General features: G+C 45.8%; 1 protein-coding gene across 1 annotated transcript in view; it reads right to left on the bottom strand.

Moving 5' to 3' along the window:
- Window positions 1-2,648, bottom strand: part of LOC111151742 (yippee like 2) — a 39,127-nt gene extending 36,479 nt beyond the window's left edge. Inside the window, exon 1 of the mRNA XM_022509916.1 lies at window positions 2,352-2,648. Coding sequence (XP_022365624.1) covers window positions 2,352-2,468 — 117 coding nt within the window. The 5' untranslated portion in view covers window positions 2,469-2,648. The remainder of the gene's footprint in view (window positions 1-2,351) is intronic.
- Window positions 2,649-19,196: the final 16,548 nt, after the last annotated feature.

Raw genomic sequence — 19,196 nt, forward strand, 5'->3', positions numbered from 1 at the left:
CATCAAGCTCTAATGCACCCCATCTGTGCACCGGTTGTAGCCCATGAAACTGAAGCCTGTGCTGACTTTGGCCTGGACTTGTGAATGAGCCTTTCTGCCCCAAAAGGGGCAGGGAGGAGGACAAGAGGCCAACAAAGACTTTTCTGCTCATCACTTGTCTTCTCCCAAGGCTCACGCCCCACCCATAACTATTTGATCATTTTGTGAGCTCTTGGCCATGGGTCAGGTTCCCGACCAGGAAGATACAAAACTAGGAGATGTGGTCCCAGGTGAAAGAGGATGTAGAAAAGCTCCTGGGAGAGAGGAAAGAGGTGAAGGAAAAGGGCTGCTGTTGGCTGAGGCACATATGCCTGAAATACCCCCATCTGCATATTTAGGGATGTTGGTGAGTTCCAAGTGGTTGGAACATAAAGCAAGGAACTGGCAAGAAACCTCACTCAAAAAGCCCAGACTGTCCAAGGCCCTGAATACCAGGCTTCAAACATCAATGCTGAAGACCACTACCATCTCTACATGTTCCCTCTGTCTATCTTACAAGACCCAGCTCAATACCACCTCTTCCAGAAGCCCATGTGGATTGAACACGCTCAAAGAAACTGCTCTCTCCTCTTTGAGCCTCCAATTTGCATTCTTGGACAGCCTCTCTGAGTCTCAACTTCTCCATCCAGAAAATATGATTAACATCACCTACCTTAAAGTCTTCTTATGAGGGTTAAGTGAGATAACATTTATAAAGTGTCAAGTAACAGTTTTTAGTACACAGAAGGTGCTAGGATCCATTTTATTGTTACCTCAATTTCTTATGATACATATGCACTTCCTCCTGGTATTAAAAAGATGTCTTGGCTTCCATTTTCTCTGGAGATTTCGAGAAATAGGACAGCTCACATTTTCCCTCCAAGTTTGCAGGCCCCCTTCCAAAGCAAAGGGGATGGACTCCTCTCTTCCCTCACTGACACAGCCTCCCCAGATCCAAAATTCCAGACTTGAGGGTTTCCCAAAAGATTCAAGAGGAATCTGAGACAAGGTGAGTCTGCTGATAGAGAAAGAAGCTACAGGCTGGCTGGAACATAAATGGCATAAAGGAGAATTAGCAGAAGCCTAGGGAAGTGAAAGTAGGCTGGAGGCCAAGACTCTGAGGACTCCAGGGTTCAAGCTCTGTGGTAACCCTAGATCTTGGGACAGGCCTAGAAGGACTTCTGTCCTCAGACCTGATTTGAGAAGCCCCACAACCACAGACATGGTTGTTCAAGCAGCCTCCTTCACTTCCTGTCAAATCAGCCAGGTGGACAGTACTGTTCTAGAACTACTGATCCTTCATCCCTCTGTGGCTGGGACTACCAAGGTAGAGGCAGGAAAAGCGATGCCACCTTTACTAACAGATCAAGAACACTACTTTTTTTTTTCTTTTTTTTTTTTTTTAACTGAGTCTGGATATGTAGAAAGGTCGGTTTGGTTTTTTTAATCTTAATGGCATGAGTCCATGTTCTGAGGAAGGGTGCTTTTTAAGGAGAAGAGGTCCCCATGATCTTTCTCCCTTTTCATGCATCCTAGTTAAAACCCGTTTCTCCTCCCATGGGAATTCAGGGCTAGGAGAGAGGGAACTCCCCTGAAAATGCTGCCTGAAGGAGCCAGTTCCTGGATTGCACAACTGGGGTGTTGGGTTTATTGGTTAACAATTCCCCCAACCCAACTTTAGGAAGCAGCTGCTCAAGTGTTTCAGGAAAAATAGGGTTCCATTCTTTCTTCTGATTATGATCAAGTGTCACTCCATATTTTACCTCATGCAGAAGCCCTAAAGATCCCTGAGGCCAGTGAGTGGGTCAGCTCTTTACCAAGCCACTTTTGGTCCTCCCCAAAGGACCCGTTTTAGTAGCTCAGCAGTGTTACAACCTTCCCAGGGAACTTAGAAGGCAATATCCCCTCATCTCAGCTAAGAAGTCCCTCCTATGAGGTATCCTGCCCCGACCACATTTCCTGGACTTCTCTTTCCAGGCAGGCAGCACTCTACATGGCGTTCACCTGCCAACTTGAGCTAAGCCAGCCCAGCGAGAGGTTCCAATCACTGCTCAGCCCCTCTCCCCTCCGGCCTGCGAGCCACCAGCCCCCCAGCCTCCAACAGGGATCACATCTAACTTTCAAAATTACAAATTAAACTAGTACATCCTCCCTCCAACTCAGAGTTATCTCTCAGCTGAGTGAGACAGCCACACACAATAGCCCTCTCTGTACAAAAGATAAAGTACAAGGATCTCGGACTCTTCGGAAGAGCTCGTAAGCCTATGCAACCTTATGAGCCAGAAGTGCCCCCCACCCAGAGGAGGGCAAGGAAGGCCTACAGAGGAATGTACCTTGGAAATGAGTTCATCATGATTGGCCAAGTGGGCTCTGCAGTGAATGCAGCTGTAGGTCCGGTGGCAGGAGGGCAGATATGCCTGGAAAGTCTTGGATCTTGTCATCTTCACCATTGGCGCCGCTGAGCGTGGGGTGAACTCTGGAGTGGCCCACGAGGCACTCCCACAGGATGGGTCGCACGGGAAACACCGGAAGACACAGGTAAAGGCCGTGGTTTGGCAGGGGGTGGGTGTGGGGCAGGCTCCACACACTGGTGATGTCTTCAGAGGAAGGACCCTCAAGCAGAGGTCGAGGGCTGGTTCTCAGCAGCCTGCAATGCCAAGATAAGGGGAATACCATGAGCTGATGGAACAGGGCTTCCTGCAAAGCAAGTCAAGTTCAACTGCCACCCAAGAGAGAGGGCAACATTTACAGGAAGAAATGACCGCTTCTCTGTTTCTTACCATCATTGTCAAGACACCCAATTATGAGAAAGGAACTACTGGGGATCTCAGTGCTGCTGCTTGTCCAGAGTTGGAGGTTCAGTATCAACCCAGGGTTCTTCTCAGCAGTCACCCAAGGTACCCTCCACCAACATTCAGACACTGGCATGATCACCATTCTTAGGGAACCATAGAAGAGGCCAGAATTAAGGATGTGCCACCTGTAGCTCCAAAGAGAAGACTCTTAAGTGGCCTCCTCTTCTGAGCCAACCAAGATAAAGGCTAAATGAAAAGGAAAAGTTTAACCTCTACAAAGTCACTAGATCAACAGTCATGTATGTATTTCTCATCCACCTCCAGATACCCGTAGTCTTCCACTACTTAAAACCACCACCTAGCAGATACCTGGGTGGTTCATTCAGTTAAGCAGCTGCCTTCAGCTCAGGTCATGATCCCGGGATCCTGGAATCAAGCCTTGCACTGGGCTGCCTGCTCAGCGGGGAATCCGCTTCTACCTCTGCCCCGTTCTCTCTCTCTTGCACGCACGCACACGCACTCTCTACCAAATAAAATCTTAAACAAACAACAACAACAACAAAAACCCCACCATCTACAGAGATAACAAACCCCGCCACCCTTTGCTTGGGACTAAGCAAGATACAAAGGATCAAACTCCCAGCCAGCAGGGTTCCTCGTGGCTAGCCAGCTCTTTTAGGCAAAATGATTTCCTTTGCTATACCTTGCCCAGAAATAGATGCTCAGTACTTTTTTGTCTGAAAAGCAAGCAAGCAAATGAATGAAACAAATGACATAATCAGACTCCTGCATCTAGAATTCACAATGACAGTGAATTTTACCAGAATTTCTCTTCAACCCTCAACGTTTCCATTAGTCATCCCACAGCACCAAACATCTCTCCTGCCATTGCCTCAGCAATTCTATTCTACTGGGAACCAAGGACACTGAGAAAGTGGGTGGTTTCCGGGCTATGTCCAAGTAAAGTTCTGAGGGGAAAGCCCCAAGGTCCAATGCACACTGTGCCTCTCGGACTCCCCTGCCCGAAGCTTCTGGACTTGCCTATTCCTTGGGCTTCACTGACAGGGGTGGTGTTCCCACTTGCCTACCTCCCAGGGGAGGCACAGTGTTAATTAATGCCTGCACCACGCTTTGAAGATAAAATTATTTAAAGAGACGGGGGAGGAAGACAAACAAAATCAGATCTTCTTTGCGGGATTATGTCTGGGATCCATCTGGATGTTTAGAGAAAGCTGCAAATCATAGTTCTCTTTTTCCTCTAAACCTTACTAACTAAATCTTTCCAAAGGGCTGATGTCCTCCTCCCTGACATCCTTCCTACCACAGCAGTCACTGAAAGTCACTACACCCCTGGGACTCTGTACATCTTCCTGAGGGGCCAACAGCACTGCCCAGCACCAGGCTGAAGGAAAACAGCGGTCACTACTCTCACCCCTCATTTCCCTTGTGCAGTCCTGAGCCACACCGGGCTGCCCGTTCAGGGTGACCAATTACACATGAAGACGCCCAACTGCTGAAGGAAATCAGACCTACAAGGACCCAGGAATAGTGTCTTCCCTGCTTGGTCCACCCACCACTATTTTTAAAGATGTGAAATCAGGTGACACTGAACATTATAGAAATAGTTGGATACATAGTCTTGGGAGACTATGGAGGGGAGAATGGGTTTCCCCGGCATTGGAGTTAGGACTGGCCAGAAGATGAGGAAGGAAGACACATGACCCCTTGGATCTAGAGCCCCTCTTTCTCATCCTGGACATCCCCTGATAGTAGGTAAGGTGAAGTGTGGTCAAAACGTAAGCCCACGGTAGCTCAATCGTGTTGGGCGTTGAGGCTGTTGAGTTGTTATATGCGGTAGAAAGAGGCAAGTACCCTGTCTGAGATTTCCTGAAATACCCTTGAACTTCCCAATAGCCCTGTTTCACTCTCAGAAAGGGCAGTATCTCCAGGAAAGGAAGGGGTGGTAGGTCAGGGTAAGAAATAGGAAAAACAGGCAGGGAAACGAGCTGGAGGCTTGCCCCAGGCCAGCTTCTGAAGTCCACAGCCCTCACTGCCCAGTGGGGAGCACTCGGAGCAGGGGTCCCATCCATGTTATAAAAACACTGAAGGAAGGAAAGGAAACCATGAGCCCTGGCTGCCAGTCTGGGTTTACAGAGCAGCCACAGAGTCTGTTTTCTTATACATGCAGACAGCTTCTAAATTATGCATTTCCCCAGAGTAGAATTATTTCTTTTCTCACTTCTCTTCTGTAGGAAACAAAAAAAAAAAAAAAAAAAAAAAAAAGTTTGCAGGCAGGGGTTTCTGGTTATGCTCAGCTTCAAATCTGAATTCCAAAATTTGTTCAAAGCTACCTTCTGAAGAATAAACATTTATGGTCGGTACTATACATACATACTGTACATACAAACCCATACCCATGCACACATTCATCACACACCATAGCTCTGAACTTTAAAGACAAGAAATGACCCCGTAAGCAACGTCCCAGGCTGCTTGGTGCTGGAGAAACCTCAGAGTGCCTAGCCAGCCAGCATGGGACTCTGCTGTCACTCTGCTCCCCTCCCTCTCTCACAGAAATTCACAGGCACCCAAAACAGGACTCCTTCCCTGAGAAGGAAGGAAGGAAAAAGTGGCTTGTTGAAATACGCATCTTGTTCAACCACGACGGGGCAAGCTGGAGGCAAGGAGAGAAGTCAGGAGAAAGCAAGCTGAAGCCGAATCAAGAGAGGGTCTTTGTGCCTGAGAAGAAAGAGAGCAGGCTGTCACAGGAAAGAGGTGACAGCGAGGTCCCAAAAATAATCACCTATTACTGTCTTCTTTCCTAAGGGAAAATTTTAAAAGCTGCTTCTTTGAGTCAATTGTTAGGAAGGAAAGTAAAATAGATGGATTTATTCTTTTTTTTTTTTTTTTAGTTTTTAAAAAAGATTTTTATTTATTTATTATTTATTGAGAGAGAGAGAAAAAAGGGAGTGAGAGAGCATGAGCAGGGTGAGGGACAAGCAGGCTCCCTGCTGAGCAGACCCTGAGATCATGACCTGGGCCGTGAAGTCAGATGCTTAATCAACTGGCCACCCAGGTGCCCCTGAGTTTTTTTTCTTTAAAGGAAGAAACGACCATTATGGGGCTGTAGAACTCACCACATTCTGATTTTTGGACTTTGGTACTTATAATGGGGCCACAGGCTCCATGGGGCTCCATTGGACTCATGGAGTCCAACATACTGTGGAGTCCAAATTGATTTCCAACAATCGTCAAATGAGCTCAATGTTTAAAGCCTCAGGGCACATGTACAAATTAAACACCATTTTAAGTGAAGCAATAATCCATCACAGTGGAAATTAAAGGAAGATTTGCTACCACCCCCAGCTGGCTCCTGCTGATCAGCATGGAAGGAAAAGATGTGAACTATTATGATTAAAAACAAACGCCTCAGATACTGCACTCGGAGATCCAAAAGCACAGGCAGCACACAGCGAACCTGGCCGTCTCACCTGACAGGCCTCTTCCACAGGGAGCCACCGAGGCAGCTGGAACTCAAAACAGAAATGTCTGCGTGGTCCCAGGATGGAGGGGTAGGAAGTAGGAATGCTCCAGGTAAGCCATGAAGGAACTGGATGAACGAGGTGCGACACAAGGGGCCACAGAAACTGAGAAGATGGGGGAAGGGGACGCCTGGGTGGCTCAGTCATTTAGCATCTGCCTTCTGCTCAGGTCATGATCCCAAGGTCTTGGGATCAAGCCCCGCATTGGGGCATTGGGCTCCCCTCTGGGCGGGAAGCCTATTTCTCCCTCTTTCTCTGCCTGCTGCTCCCCTGACTTGTGCTTGCTTGCTCTGTCTCTGTCAAATAAGTAAAAATCTTAAATAAATAAATAAATAAATAAATAATAAACAAACAAATAAATAAAGCAATGGCCTGGTGAGGAGAGATAGGAAGGATGCCTCGGGCTGAGGTCACAGCATCAGCAAAACCGTGCAAGGGTGTGTAAAGTATAGTGTATTAGGGGGAACTAAAAGAATTTGGTTGCTAAACTGGAGCACTTAAGACAGTCCCTAACACAGGGCAGACCCTTATTGTCAGCTTAAAAAATGGGAGTGCAGAGTATGAGATGGCAGAGAAGAGTGCGAAGCAATGCGTGGGTGCTGATGGCAGCTGGCTGGCACGTAAGATGCCTGAAACCTGACTGCGCACTTCCTACCTGCCAGGTGCCCATGTGGAGTATTAGCTTATTTAGTCCTCACAGAGCCTTCGGAGGTTGCTATTATTATTCTTCTTTTCTTATGAGGGGAAGTATGGTCCAGAGAGGTTAAATAAACATGCCCCAGGTCACACAGCTTGTGTAGGATAAAACTTGAGATCCGAAATCCCTGAGCAAGGTTCTAGAACCCATCTTCTAAACCACTGCCCTGTATTGCCTTTCTGAAGGCCACGAAAGTGGTCATGGTCAAATCTACTTTTTCTACTGGCTGAAATGCAGAAGGTGGATTTCAGGGGGAAAAGAGGTACAGAGACCTTCTAGGGTTGTGTAAATCAGAGATGCTACGTTCTTGGTATTCCCTTAGGGCCTGTGGGAACATGGCCACTGAGGAAGCCGCCTCTTCGAAGGACCTCAACAGCAATTAGGGTAACACTCCAATGGCTCCTCCAATGTCATCACCTGCTTGTCTTTCCTTGAGAAGTCTAGGTTTGGAGAAATATCACCCCAATAGGACTATCTCCTGTGATGCCCGAGGACAAGGTATTGTGTCCTCACAGAAGTGGCAATGTAACTCTCGGGTCTCCTTTTTCTTTTTCTTCTTTTTTTAATCAGCAGCATTTTTTTTAATTGACCACTAAGAGTAATAATAGTTGTAATTGTGGTGTGTATTGCGTGCCAACACTGTGTATGCTCGTATCAGTTGGGGAAGCTAAGGGTCCAGTGGCTGAATAACTTGCCAAAAGTCACTGAGCTAGAAAGGAGTAGAAGTGGTTCCACACCCCACTTCTTTTCCAGGCAGTCTTTGCCCACCCTCCACCAAACACCCAACAAAAACAATGGGATGGTCTTCTCCTGTGGCTGGAGGTATTACTTCTTTTATTTTCTTTTACTTTTAAAAAATATTTATTTGACAGAGACAGAGAAGAGCACAAGCAGGGGGAGTGGCAGGCAGAGGGAGAAGCAAGAGGCTCCCCAGTGATCAGGGAGCCGAGCCCAATGTGGGGCTTGATCCCAGGACCCCAGGATCATGACCTGAGCCATCCAGGCGCCCCTCACCAGGCCCTTTAACTTGTCCATTAAGACTCAGCTCAGGGGGGACGCCTGGGTGGCTCAGTTGGTTAAGCAGCTGCCTTCGGCTCAGGTCATGATCCCAGCGTCCTGGGATCGAGTCCCACATCGGGCTCCTTGCTCATCAGGGAGCCTGCTTCTCCCTCTGCCTCTGCCTGCCATTCTGTCTGCCTGTGCTTGCTCTCTCTCCCTCTCTCTCTCTGACAAATAATTAAATAAAATCTTAAAAAAAAAAAAAAAAAAAAAAAAGACTCAGCTCAGGGGGTGCTTTCAGTTCAGATCATGATCTGAGCGTCTGCTTTCGGCTCAGATCATGATCCCAGGGTCCTGGGATCGAGTCCTGCTTCGGTCTCCCTGCTCGGAGGGGAGTCTGCTTCTCCCTCGCTCTCTCCCCTGCCCCCTGCTCATGCTCTCTCTCAAATAAATAGGATTTTTTAAAAGTCATAAGGGGAAAAAAATAAAACACCACTCACCTCTACATGGGGTTTATTGGTCCCCACTGGGCTCACCTCTACTGAAACACTGACTATATCAAAACTAAAATTATCCTTTTCTGCCTCTGTATCCTCTACTAGAGGTAAGCTCCAAGAGTAGGGACCACATTCTTGTACTCCCTGGACTCAGGAGCACACAGTAGCAGCCATTATTGAACTAAACTTCCTCTGTGTCCCATCGGGCTGCTGACTAGACCAGTCCACCCACCCATGTGGGTAGCAGACATGACTGAGGCCCCTCCCTTCTCCCTCTAGTAACGAGGTAGGAGGCAAAGTTACTCTGGGTCCCCAAGGCCCATGAAATACTATTCTACCCTGACTGCGCCCACTCAGATCCTGTGCCAAGATGCCCAGAACTATGGTTCCTCAGGACTACAGATGTTCTAAGTCCTGGGTGTGAACCAATGGCCCGTCATTGACATCCAGGTCCATTCTTTGCTTTTGTGAGGCCTAGGTTAAATATATACATGTATTGGGAAAGGGAGAAGTCCTAATTAGAGGCAATAAAAGGCAACAGTGGAAAAGGACCTGGTGAGCCATTTCTAGGACTGGGAGGCAGAAAAAAGAGACAATGTCCGTGGAAGGCCTCTATCCCAGGAGGAAGGTCCTCCTTCCCCATTCCTAATCTCACCAGAATCCTGAACCCAGACCAGGGAGCGGAGACCCAATTTTCTTGGACCATCAAACAAGTGAGGGCTTACAGGATTTAGAAGCCAACAGACCTGGGTCCAGTCTCGCTTCTTCTCACTCACTAACTGCCTCACCACTGGGCAAGTTGCCTGAAAAGGACCAACACTGCCTACCTTGTGGAGGAGACAAAAGAAATCAAATGAGACATTCCAAGTAGAGCACTCAGCACAGCACCTGGCACCTGCGTTTGCATTCAATACTGCTAATTAGCTACAATTGTCCTCACCAGCAACAGAGAAAAAGTGCGGGAACTGTTCCTATTCACATGACCCAAACGAGCAGTGTCTCTGTCTCCCATGTGGATTCATGGTGGTCAGAGGGTTAGGGCCTAAATTAATCCACTTAAAGGTACACTGTGATTTTAAGCAGGTTCTTGTGGCTTAGCTGGGGATCTTACATTATTGCTATATCATTCCAAATAACAGACCAATCCATCACTTATCGCAGTGGAAAAGTTACCCTGGCAGTCCACATTGACTCATGAGGCCACTACTAACAACTTTACTGAAATGCCCCTATTATAATGACCGTAGAGCTGATGAGCAAGGCACACAGGAAAATCACTGTCATCATTTCATAGTTACCCACTGTATAGCACCGGACCCAGGTGGTACTTCATTTCAAATTCATCCTGATGATAATAAAAGTCAGCTTGGACAGTCAAGGAACCATGGTCTTTCATAAACAAAGCCAACCATTCATCTCTACCCTGGACACAGGGCCTAGTCTTGATTTCACAGGGCTTATCTGTCAGATGATAATCCTACATGAGCTCTAAGATTCCTTCGGCTCTTTAAGTCCTGATTCCATGCTGTAAGGATGTCTCTGCCAGCCAAATCCTGCCCCAGAGCCCAGTAGCCATCCACCAGCCTTCACTGTGGTAAGACCTTGATTTCAGAACATGTCAGTCGTGCAGAGCCCACTCAGAAATGGCTGCTGGACGGTGCCTTTGCAACATCTGTTGGCAGAGCAATATATTACTAAATGGCCCTCAGTTCAACACTCTGGGGACCTGGGAAGGTCCCCACATGAGGCCTGCATCTGTCCGAACATCTGCAGAGAGGGAAGGTGGTTCCCCTTGAACATCCAGACACTGGCATGGAATTCATCAGGTATCAGACAGAAGTAGCTGCTACTAGCTGGTTATGAAGAGATCAGGTATTACTTTGCATTGTTTCTACAATTTCAATAAAAAATAATGTTAAAAACCCAAATGATCTGTCTGAAGATTCACTACCTGACTAAAGTTCATCAATGGTTTCCTCCTTTTTCTTATACAACTCCCAACTCCAAAAAGAGGATTTAAGGTAACTTACAAAAACATACAATACTTTTTTTAAAGATTTTATCCATTTATTTAACAGAGATCACAAGTTGGCAGAGAGGCAGGCGGGGGGTGGGGGGTGGGTAGCAGGCTCCCCGCTGAGCAGAAAGCCCAACTAGGGGCTTGATCCCAGGACCCCGAGATCATGACCTGAGCTGAAGGCAGAGGCTTAACCCAGTGAGCCACCCAGGCGCCCCAAACAATACTTTTAAAATAGATGAAATTAGGGTAAGAAAAGCAGAAGAACACAAGATGAGTTAGGACAGAGAAATGCATGCTTATATTAGAAAGAGAAATGCATGCTTATATTAAGCTGCTAAATATTTACTGAATTTCAATTGCATATTTGGCTTTGAGCTCTGTAGTAAGCAAGGCAGAAAAGAAAAATCAGTAGTTAATAAGGTTTACAGTTCCTATAAATCCTGGTTGTTCAAGCTACAGATTTTTTTAAAGTATTTATTTATTTATTTATTTGAGAGAGAGAGAGAGCGCGCGCGCTCAAGTGTGCGAGCATGAGAAGGGAGAGGGTCAGAGGGAGAAGCAGACTCCCCACTGAGTGGGGAGCCTGATGTGGGACTTGATCTTGGGACTCCAGGATCATGACCTGAGCCAAAGGCAGTCACTTAACAAACTGAGCCACCCAAACAGCCCTCAAGCTACAGATCTTCTCAGAGACATTTCTTCTGTGGGTGGTTGCAGAGGGAACCATGAGCAATGAACCCAGTGGACAAGATCTTCAGCACACACCAACCTACCATAAAACTCTTCCAAGATTGTTCCTCAGAGGTCCCTCCATGAAAATGCACAGCTTAAGTCAACACCAAAGGGCAATTCAGTAAAAGGGATTCTACATGGGGGTCAAGTCAGGGCAGCCCAAGAACACAGCTTTCTGATGATCTGGCTAGATCCACTGATACAGACTCTCCAGAGGAATGGAAGAGCTACAAAGCCTTCTGGCAAAGCTCCATGAATATCATTTATCACAACCAGGCATTTGAGTTACAAAAACATGGGTAGCCTCCAGCATGCCAAGTCCAAACACTAATACTTTTGAATGCTAACACCATTTAGCTCTGGTGTTGCATTCAGTTAGTTCTCTTGTGGTTGGTTGAGCCTACTTTCCCCTCAAACTCTCTCCTTCTGCACCTCATGCCTCTCCTGCTGCTTCTCTTTCTCTAAGCCTCCACCTCTCTGGCTGCTCTTCCTCCTCCTCCTTGGAGGTGTTTCTACCATGTGCCTGACTCCCATGTACATCCTTAGCCACACCCAAGTCTTCTAAACCTTTGCCTCCTGCCCCTGAAGCCTGGATTCCTTTCTAAAGGAGGCCTCTAACTGGCTCCTAGGAAGGCATTTCAAACCAAATGCCTCCAAAGCCAGCACCATTTTTCCCCTTCCCCTGGGTCCTACCACCCTCACCCTAATTCTGTTCCTTTCCCCTGAAGGCCAAGTTGCCAAAGCAGTCAAGACCCTTTACTCTTTCTCTCCCTTCTATGCCGTATTCCTTCAGTCCCCTAGACAGTTGGCTCTGTAATCCAATATCCCACAGCCATCTTCATAGCTATGGCCAGCAGCACTGTGTAAGTCCTCCCCTCCCTCATCCTGAACTCACGTGACAGCTTCCTAAACTGGTCTCCCTGACTCAGCTCTTACCTCTCCAGCCCATTCTAGAATTCTATTTATACAACACAATCTGATCACATCGCTCATGTTTCAAAACCTCCAGTGGTTTCCTAGCAGCCTATAGGACAAGGTCCAACCCCTCCAGTGGCACTAAGAAACTGGACTGATTCTCCTTATTCTCCTTATCTCTCTTCACTATCACCTTCCCACCTCCCTGCAAACCTGTTTCCCCAGAGGACCAAGCTTGTTCACTACCTTTTCCCAAGCTGGTTCAGCCTCTTGCAAAGCCCTAACCTATCTTCATCACCTGGTAAATGCCTGATCATCCCTTAATACCCAAATGAGACCCTAAGCAGAGGTGGTGGCTCCCTTTTCCCAGCATGCAAAACACTCTTTTTGCCTGAATGGCACTCCATCACACTGTTCCCATCTGTCTCCCAGACTGGGAGCTTCCTGCAGCTCAAATCCAGTCTTTAACGCCCCTTGGTTTCCTAGTCTCAGGCATATCAGAGTCTTTTTCTCCCCCTCCAGAGAATCTTGATAAATGGTAATAACTGAGTAAAGTGAGTGACCATTAGTGAAACTGTGCTGCCCTGTAAAGCTGATATTTGTAATCTTACTTAAACACTATCCAGTGTATTTAAAATATCTAATTCTGGCCATCACACGGGACTCACATACCATTAGAGCTCCACAAAGTTGAAAAGCCAGCAAACTCCTATGATGTCAACTCACTTGGGCTGGAATGGAGCATGAAACTCAGAACTGTGGAGCCATGGCTCCAACACAACACATGACAAGACCGTCTGATGCCTGTATCTGTGCTGTCGGATGGCAGAAGTGCTTCCCATTCCACCTCCCCTGGCCCTTCACACCATCTGAGTGCCACCAGGTAGCTTTCCAAGGGACCTTCCCCAGACTGGTATGGACTTCTGACTCCCAGAGAAACCCTCAGACTTCCAACCCACAAAGGTTCTTTCTCCCAAGGTGGTCCCCACAGAATCTCCCTGGGACACTCTGAGGTGGAGAAAAATGAACTGTCAGATACGGTTCAGGTCAGCAAGGAAAGGGGTCCCTAAACCCTGCCCCCCGATTCTATGTTCAAAACAAGGCTAGATCTGCCCTTTTCCTCCAGTCCCCCAGAGACTGCTGCCCTCAGCATCAGTCCTTGTATTGTACAGGCTCAGAGAAGACAATCCTAGTGAAAACAAAATAAATATTTTTTTCTCATGATCTGGGACCCAGAGTGGGGCCGGGTCCATCCCTCTGCCCCCAGACAGGGCTACACTTGAACCACAGTTTAAAACAGTCACTTAGAAGATCTATCAAGAAAACAACATTCTGGAAAATAACGAAGAGATGGCAGACAATCTTTTTGGAAGTGACTTCATAGGGGACCCATCCCCTTAGCCTCCACCAACGCCCACTGCCCAGGTTCCTCTCCCACAGGCAGAACACTCTTCACAGCTGCAGCTGTATTTTACTGGGGAGATTATCTGACCGTCGTCTGTATCTCACAAAGATCAAATATTATTTACTGAGTAAATGAACTTCTTTGGACCCTGGGCACTGCGTGACCTTGATTTCTCTTTAACTGCTGCTCCCCAAGGCACAGTTGGGCCCCCAATTAGTTACAAACCATCCATCCCCAATCTGCCAATACAATTCTGTTGTTCAGCTGTCAGCATGCCTTTGGTGTCCTCACTTTAATCTCCCAATTCAAATAAATCCAAAACTCCAGACTCTGACATCTGTGGCTGGGCTCCCCGCCTCTCCACAATTGGAATTTGGAAACTGAACTTAAAACTCAAGGCGGGGGTGGGCGGGGAGGCAGAAGCATTTTCAAAGGGAGGCCTGTATGTCTAAAGTCCCAAGCTTCACCAGCTCAAAGATGGATGTATACTGTCCTAAGAATTATTAAACTGCCATCTAGTATTGTTGCCATCTACTGAAGAAAAGGAAGAGGAGGAGGATGGGAGAGGGAAAGACTGATTCTAGAGCAGCTTTCTAGATTTCTCCTGTTATGGGAATGGCAGATAGATGTTAGGAAGAATGAGAACTTTTCCTTTCAGGCCTGGCACATCAAGGGGCGCCATGGATGCTGCCAGTGCAGCTTTTCATATAATTCAAGAAACATCCACAAAGCTGGTTGTTTATGGTAAGTCCCTGCCCCCACACCCCGATTGTGAGCCATTCCTGGCCCAAGACCACTTCTGGTTAATCATCCTTCCTACCCAGGCCAAAGCCTGGCTTACAGTAAGAGCTCAGACTCCTTGGTCGAAGGAATGTAGGAAGTGAGGGGAGGAGGTAAGAGGAGTAGTCATCTGCTGTCAGTAAGCCTCTGGGACTCTACAGTTTATAATAATAATTTCCTATCTTGGTTCCATGAGGGGCCAAGTACTTGATATGGATGAGCTCAATTAATCCTCACAACAACCCAGAGAAGCAGGAATTACTATGATTACTCTTGTTTGAAAGGTGAGGAAAAAAGTTCAAGAAATTAAACATTTTGCCCAAGATCACTCCACTAGAAAGTACCAAGACCAGGATTTGAATCCTTGGACAAACTTCTACCCCTACCCCACATGGATCCTTCAACCCAGATGAGCCACGGAAGATGAGCGTCATTGGTCCTTAAGCCAAGTAATAAGCAGAACACCTTTCAGAGGAAGAGCCAAGCAGAACACCTTTCAGAGGAAGAGCCAAGTGCTCTTAGAACATCTTCAAACTCTCAGGGCTGGCTCACCGCTTCAACTTTTAATTATAGAAATACGAGGAAACAAATGAGGGAAGGGAATAACCTCAACCAGAAAGCAGGACAACAGATCAGGCACAAGAAAAAAAACAGTTTTCAGTTCCTGTCATATCTTCCTGCTAAGGGATTTTTAGCTTTAAGGCAGCAGTCATACATAGCGATCGTTTGTTTCCTTTAGGATTTGAGGGGGGAAAAAGAAAGAATCATGTAAGGAAAACTAACCAAATGCCCTATTTAATTTGCATTTATACACAGTACATATGCTTATACCGTTAATACAACAAATACTGAAAGGGAATTCATTTCTACTTTACAGTCCATTTGGCTGTGGATCAATTTAGGGAGGGACCCCCAAGAGACAAAAGACCAAAGCAGTAAGAGAAGAGATAAACAGGAGACAAATATAATGGATGACACATGCAGGAGATACAAACAAGTGAAGGAAAGGAAGTGGCAAAATACAGTGAGGGGAAGGAGGCCAAAGGTCAAAGATGCTGCGTAGATGGTTTCTCCTAAGAAGATCAACTAACTACCTCTGTTATTCCCAGACCTAAGACATGTAGGGGTGACTACATCAGAAAAAAACTTGGGAAAATTGTAGGGGGGGGGGACTATTATTTGCTTGCTTTTATTAGATTCCCCAGCTGAAAATTCTCATTTTATAGGCCTGTGGTTGGACCAGAAATTGTTATGGCAACCAGGTTTGGCAATCTCTAGGACAGTCCCATTTTTGAGGATGTCTATTATCTATGTCAACTAACCATTGTTCACAGACTTCTGTGAATGGAAGCCAACAATCCATTTCCATGGAGTTACTCTAAACTGTAGCAATAGTGGGGTGTCTAGCTGGCTCAGTAGAGCATGGGACTCTTGGTTTCGGGGTCGTGGGTTCAAGCCCCATGCTGGGTGTAGAGACTGCTAAAAAAAATAAACTTTGGGGAAAAAAAATAAGTAAACTGTAGCAAGAGCAGCCCAAGCAAAATCCCAATGTTCTCTTTCCAACATCTCATGTGCCTACTGAACATTCACCATACATTACCTTTTATGTTCATATCTCTGTGCCTTTGCACACACTGTTCCCCCTGGAGCGTTTCTGCATGTTTAAATCCTCATCATTCTTCACACCTCCATCTCCAAACGCCCACCCTTCTTTCTGTAGCTCCATAATGACTTTAAGCTTTTTGTACCTTATACTCTGGTTATTGACACATATGCCTTAATCACTCCTCCTTGAGTGTATGCTCTTAGGGGCAGGGGCCATAGCTTATCCCATCTTCATCTCCCAAAGGTCTTATGTTATCTGTTGAATTGTTATTAGCTAGGAAAATAAAGCAAAACCAAGGTTCATTTTCAGCCCTAGGCCAGAGGTTCCTCTTCTAAGCAGCCCAAAATAGGAATCAAAATTCTACTCACTCAGGCAGGATATGCTTCAAGCCTATCCTCTCTTGCCCCAGGTATTCACAACCAAAACAGCAGGGAAAACAAAACAAATCATTGGTAAGGTCAGTATTTCCTATTATTAAATTTCTTATCCGATAAAATAATGCCACTTTCTTCAGCAGAACCAAACTCAGCTCCTGTTCATGACAAGACCCTGTTTCAGCCTTAGTGACACCCATCGGCCATCTGGAAATCAAGCCTTCCTTCCCTAATAAGAAATAGACAAGGGAACTCCAGACACTAGAGACAAATTTCATTCTGAGCTGGCAATCTAGTTTCAGAACAAAACCACCAACTCTGGACATACCACATTCTCAAGACCACAGGGGAAGGCTGTAGCTCAGGAAACAGGAGAGCACAGGGCTGCTGACCCAACCAGGAATGTGAGTGGCAGGGTTGTTACCTCATAGGCAGAATATTCCTTTGCCTCATCACAGAAAGGAGGTAGGCTTTACCTAGGATCAGGACATTATGGGTTATCTGGAGGTTTATTCAGGAGTTGACATTCTTCAAGAACGTACAGGAACAGAAAGAACTCTGGGCCTAGAAATGAAAGGTATGGTTTACAGTCTCTGTTCTGCCTTAATTAGTTCTGTCTTAACCAAGTCCTTTTTGCCTACTTGAGCCTCAATGTTTGTATCTCTAAAATGGAAAATCTGAAATGATTTTAATACCCAAATCAGCAGCCATCCAATTAAAAAAAGAATGATAAATCATTAACTTGAAATTAGAGAAAATACAAATTACAAGGAAAAAATTAGGATGAGGGGCCCTAAAGTTACTGAAGTCAGGCCACACATTTAGCTCTGTGCTTCCTGGCCCCCAAAGCAAAAAAGAGAAACAGGATCAGTTATACATTTCCAATTGTCCACAAAGAAATATCATGCCCATTCCTCAGAAGAGGCAAAAGCTTTTTCTGGCTCTTGCCCCTGAACGAAATTTCTCCTATTAACTACTTACAGGGGATACTAAGTGAAACTGTAGCTTAAAGGAGCAGCAACATCATCCCTTTTGAGAAATATACTAGAGTTATAAAGCTGTTTAGGACTGTGTCCCTCCGTGAAAGCAAAGGGCAGGACACCCAAGTTCATCTCAGTGAAAATAATTCTGGAGGGGCTGAGGTAATATGGGCCAAATATGCAGCTTTCAGTCAGCCTAGCTTAATTGAAAGATAAACTAAGAATGGCCAGAGGAACAGGCAGACGACCTGTCCTTCCAAAAACTCCCACGACTTCTTTCACATAGGTGTTATCATCAAAAGTTGGGTAGCAGTCTGTGATTAGAGGATTCCTAACTTCCACTCTAGTCTTGATAGATCTCCGTGACATGTTGGGTCTTCATTTACTGGCACTAATTTAAGATCTGGTGGTTTTCTCCCTCTTACTGCACACTCCCAAATCAATGGGCTGGGAATTCCTGCCAAAGAGAGGAGGGAAATCTAACCGTGAGTGTTATTATTAAAAGCTAACAGCAGGGAGCCTGGGTGGCTCAGTCGGTTAAGTGTGGGGCTCTTGGTTTCAGCTCTAAGGTCATGATCTCAGGGTCAGGAGATGAAAACCCAAGTCAGGCTGAACACGTGGGCCGAACTGGGCTTGAGATTCTCTCCTCTGCCCCTCTCCCCCTCCAGATAGCATGCACACGTGCTTTCTCTTTAAAATAAATAAATAAAAGCTAACAGCAAGTGTTTATGTGCCAGGCTCTGTGCCTGGTTTCCTATACATACCCTCATTTTGTCCTTATCAATTATGTGAGACAATAACTATTATTAGTCCTATTTTACAAATAAAGAATAAAGAACAGAGATTTAGAGATTTTTAGCAAATTGCCCAAGGTCACAAAGCTAATTATCCAGGTCTTTTTGGTTCCAAAGCCCAGGTTCTTAGCCCTACTTAATAGTACCTCCTAGTATTAATGAAATGTGATTACTGGTAGAAATGCTTGTTTGTCAGGAAAAGTGAAACAAAATAAAGCTACTGGGGGACGTGGGGGGCTGTTTATTAACACAACAAAATGTCAACGGAACTTCTAGAGACCTATTAAAAAGTGTAAAAGGGTGAAAAATATTGTGAAAAGCGGAAATCCTGAAATAAATTCCAAGGGAACACTATCACACCCCAGGAAAAGGGAGAGAAAAATTCTTTTCCTCTTCTCCTCTTGAAAATGAAAGTATTATTTCCTACTCTTAAGAGACTCAAAACCTTGGCTCTCTTTATTCATTCATTCCACTGATGGGTAGATACTTATCCAGAGCTACCGGATGCCAGGTACTGTCAGCAGTGAGATAGAAGCATCTAGCCATCAAGCAGATAATATATTTCCAGATGGTATTAAAGTCCCTTGAAAAAAATAAAATTAAGGGGATTAAGAGGGGCAGGGACGGGAGTTGTTGTTCTAGATAACTGATCTGAGAGAGGTTCTCCCGAGACCCAAGAGCCAATCAGGTAAAAATGTATAGAGAATTGCATTCTGGAAAGAATAACTACCAGTAGAAAAGCCCAATGACAAAAACAAACCTTCAACATTTTAGAAACCGGAGGAAAGTTGGCACACACGGACCTGGTAAGGACCTGTAGGAGATGAGGGGAAAGAAGCTGGAGGAGGGAGACAAGATGTACAATGCCCACAGGGAAGGGAGTTGGATTATAGGAAGTCACTGGAAAACTTTAACCAGGGGAATAGCATAATCTGATTTTATTTTAAATCCTCCAGGGGCTATATTCCCAAATCTCAGGAAAATTCGGGTAGGTGTGGTCCTTTAAAGATGCATGTCTCATCTTTTGTTAAGGAAAAGATCA

The sequence above is a fragment of the Enhydra lutris genome, unplaced genomic scaffold (assembly GCF_002288905.1).
Source record: "Enhydra lutris kenyoni isolate GAN:26980312 unplaced genomic scaffold, ASM228890v2 scaffoldscaffold26, whole genome shotgun sequence".
Taxonomy (NCBI): domain Eukaryota; kingdom Metazoa; phylum Chordata; class Mammalia; order Carnivora; family Mustelidae; genus Enhydra; species Enhydra lutris.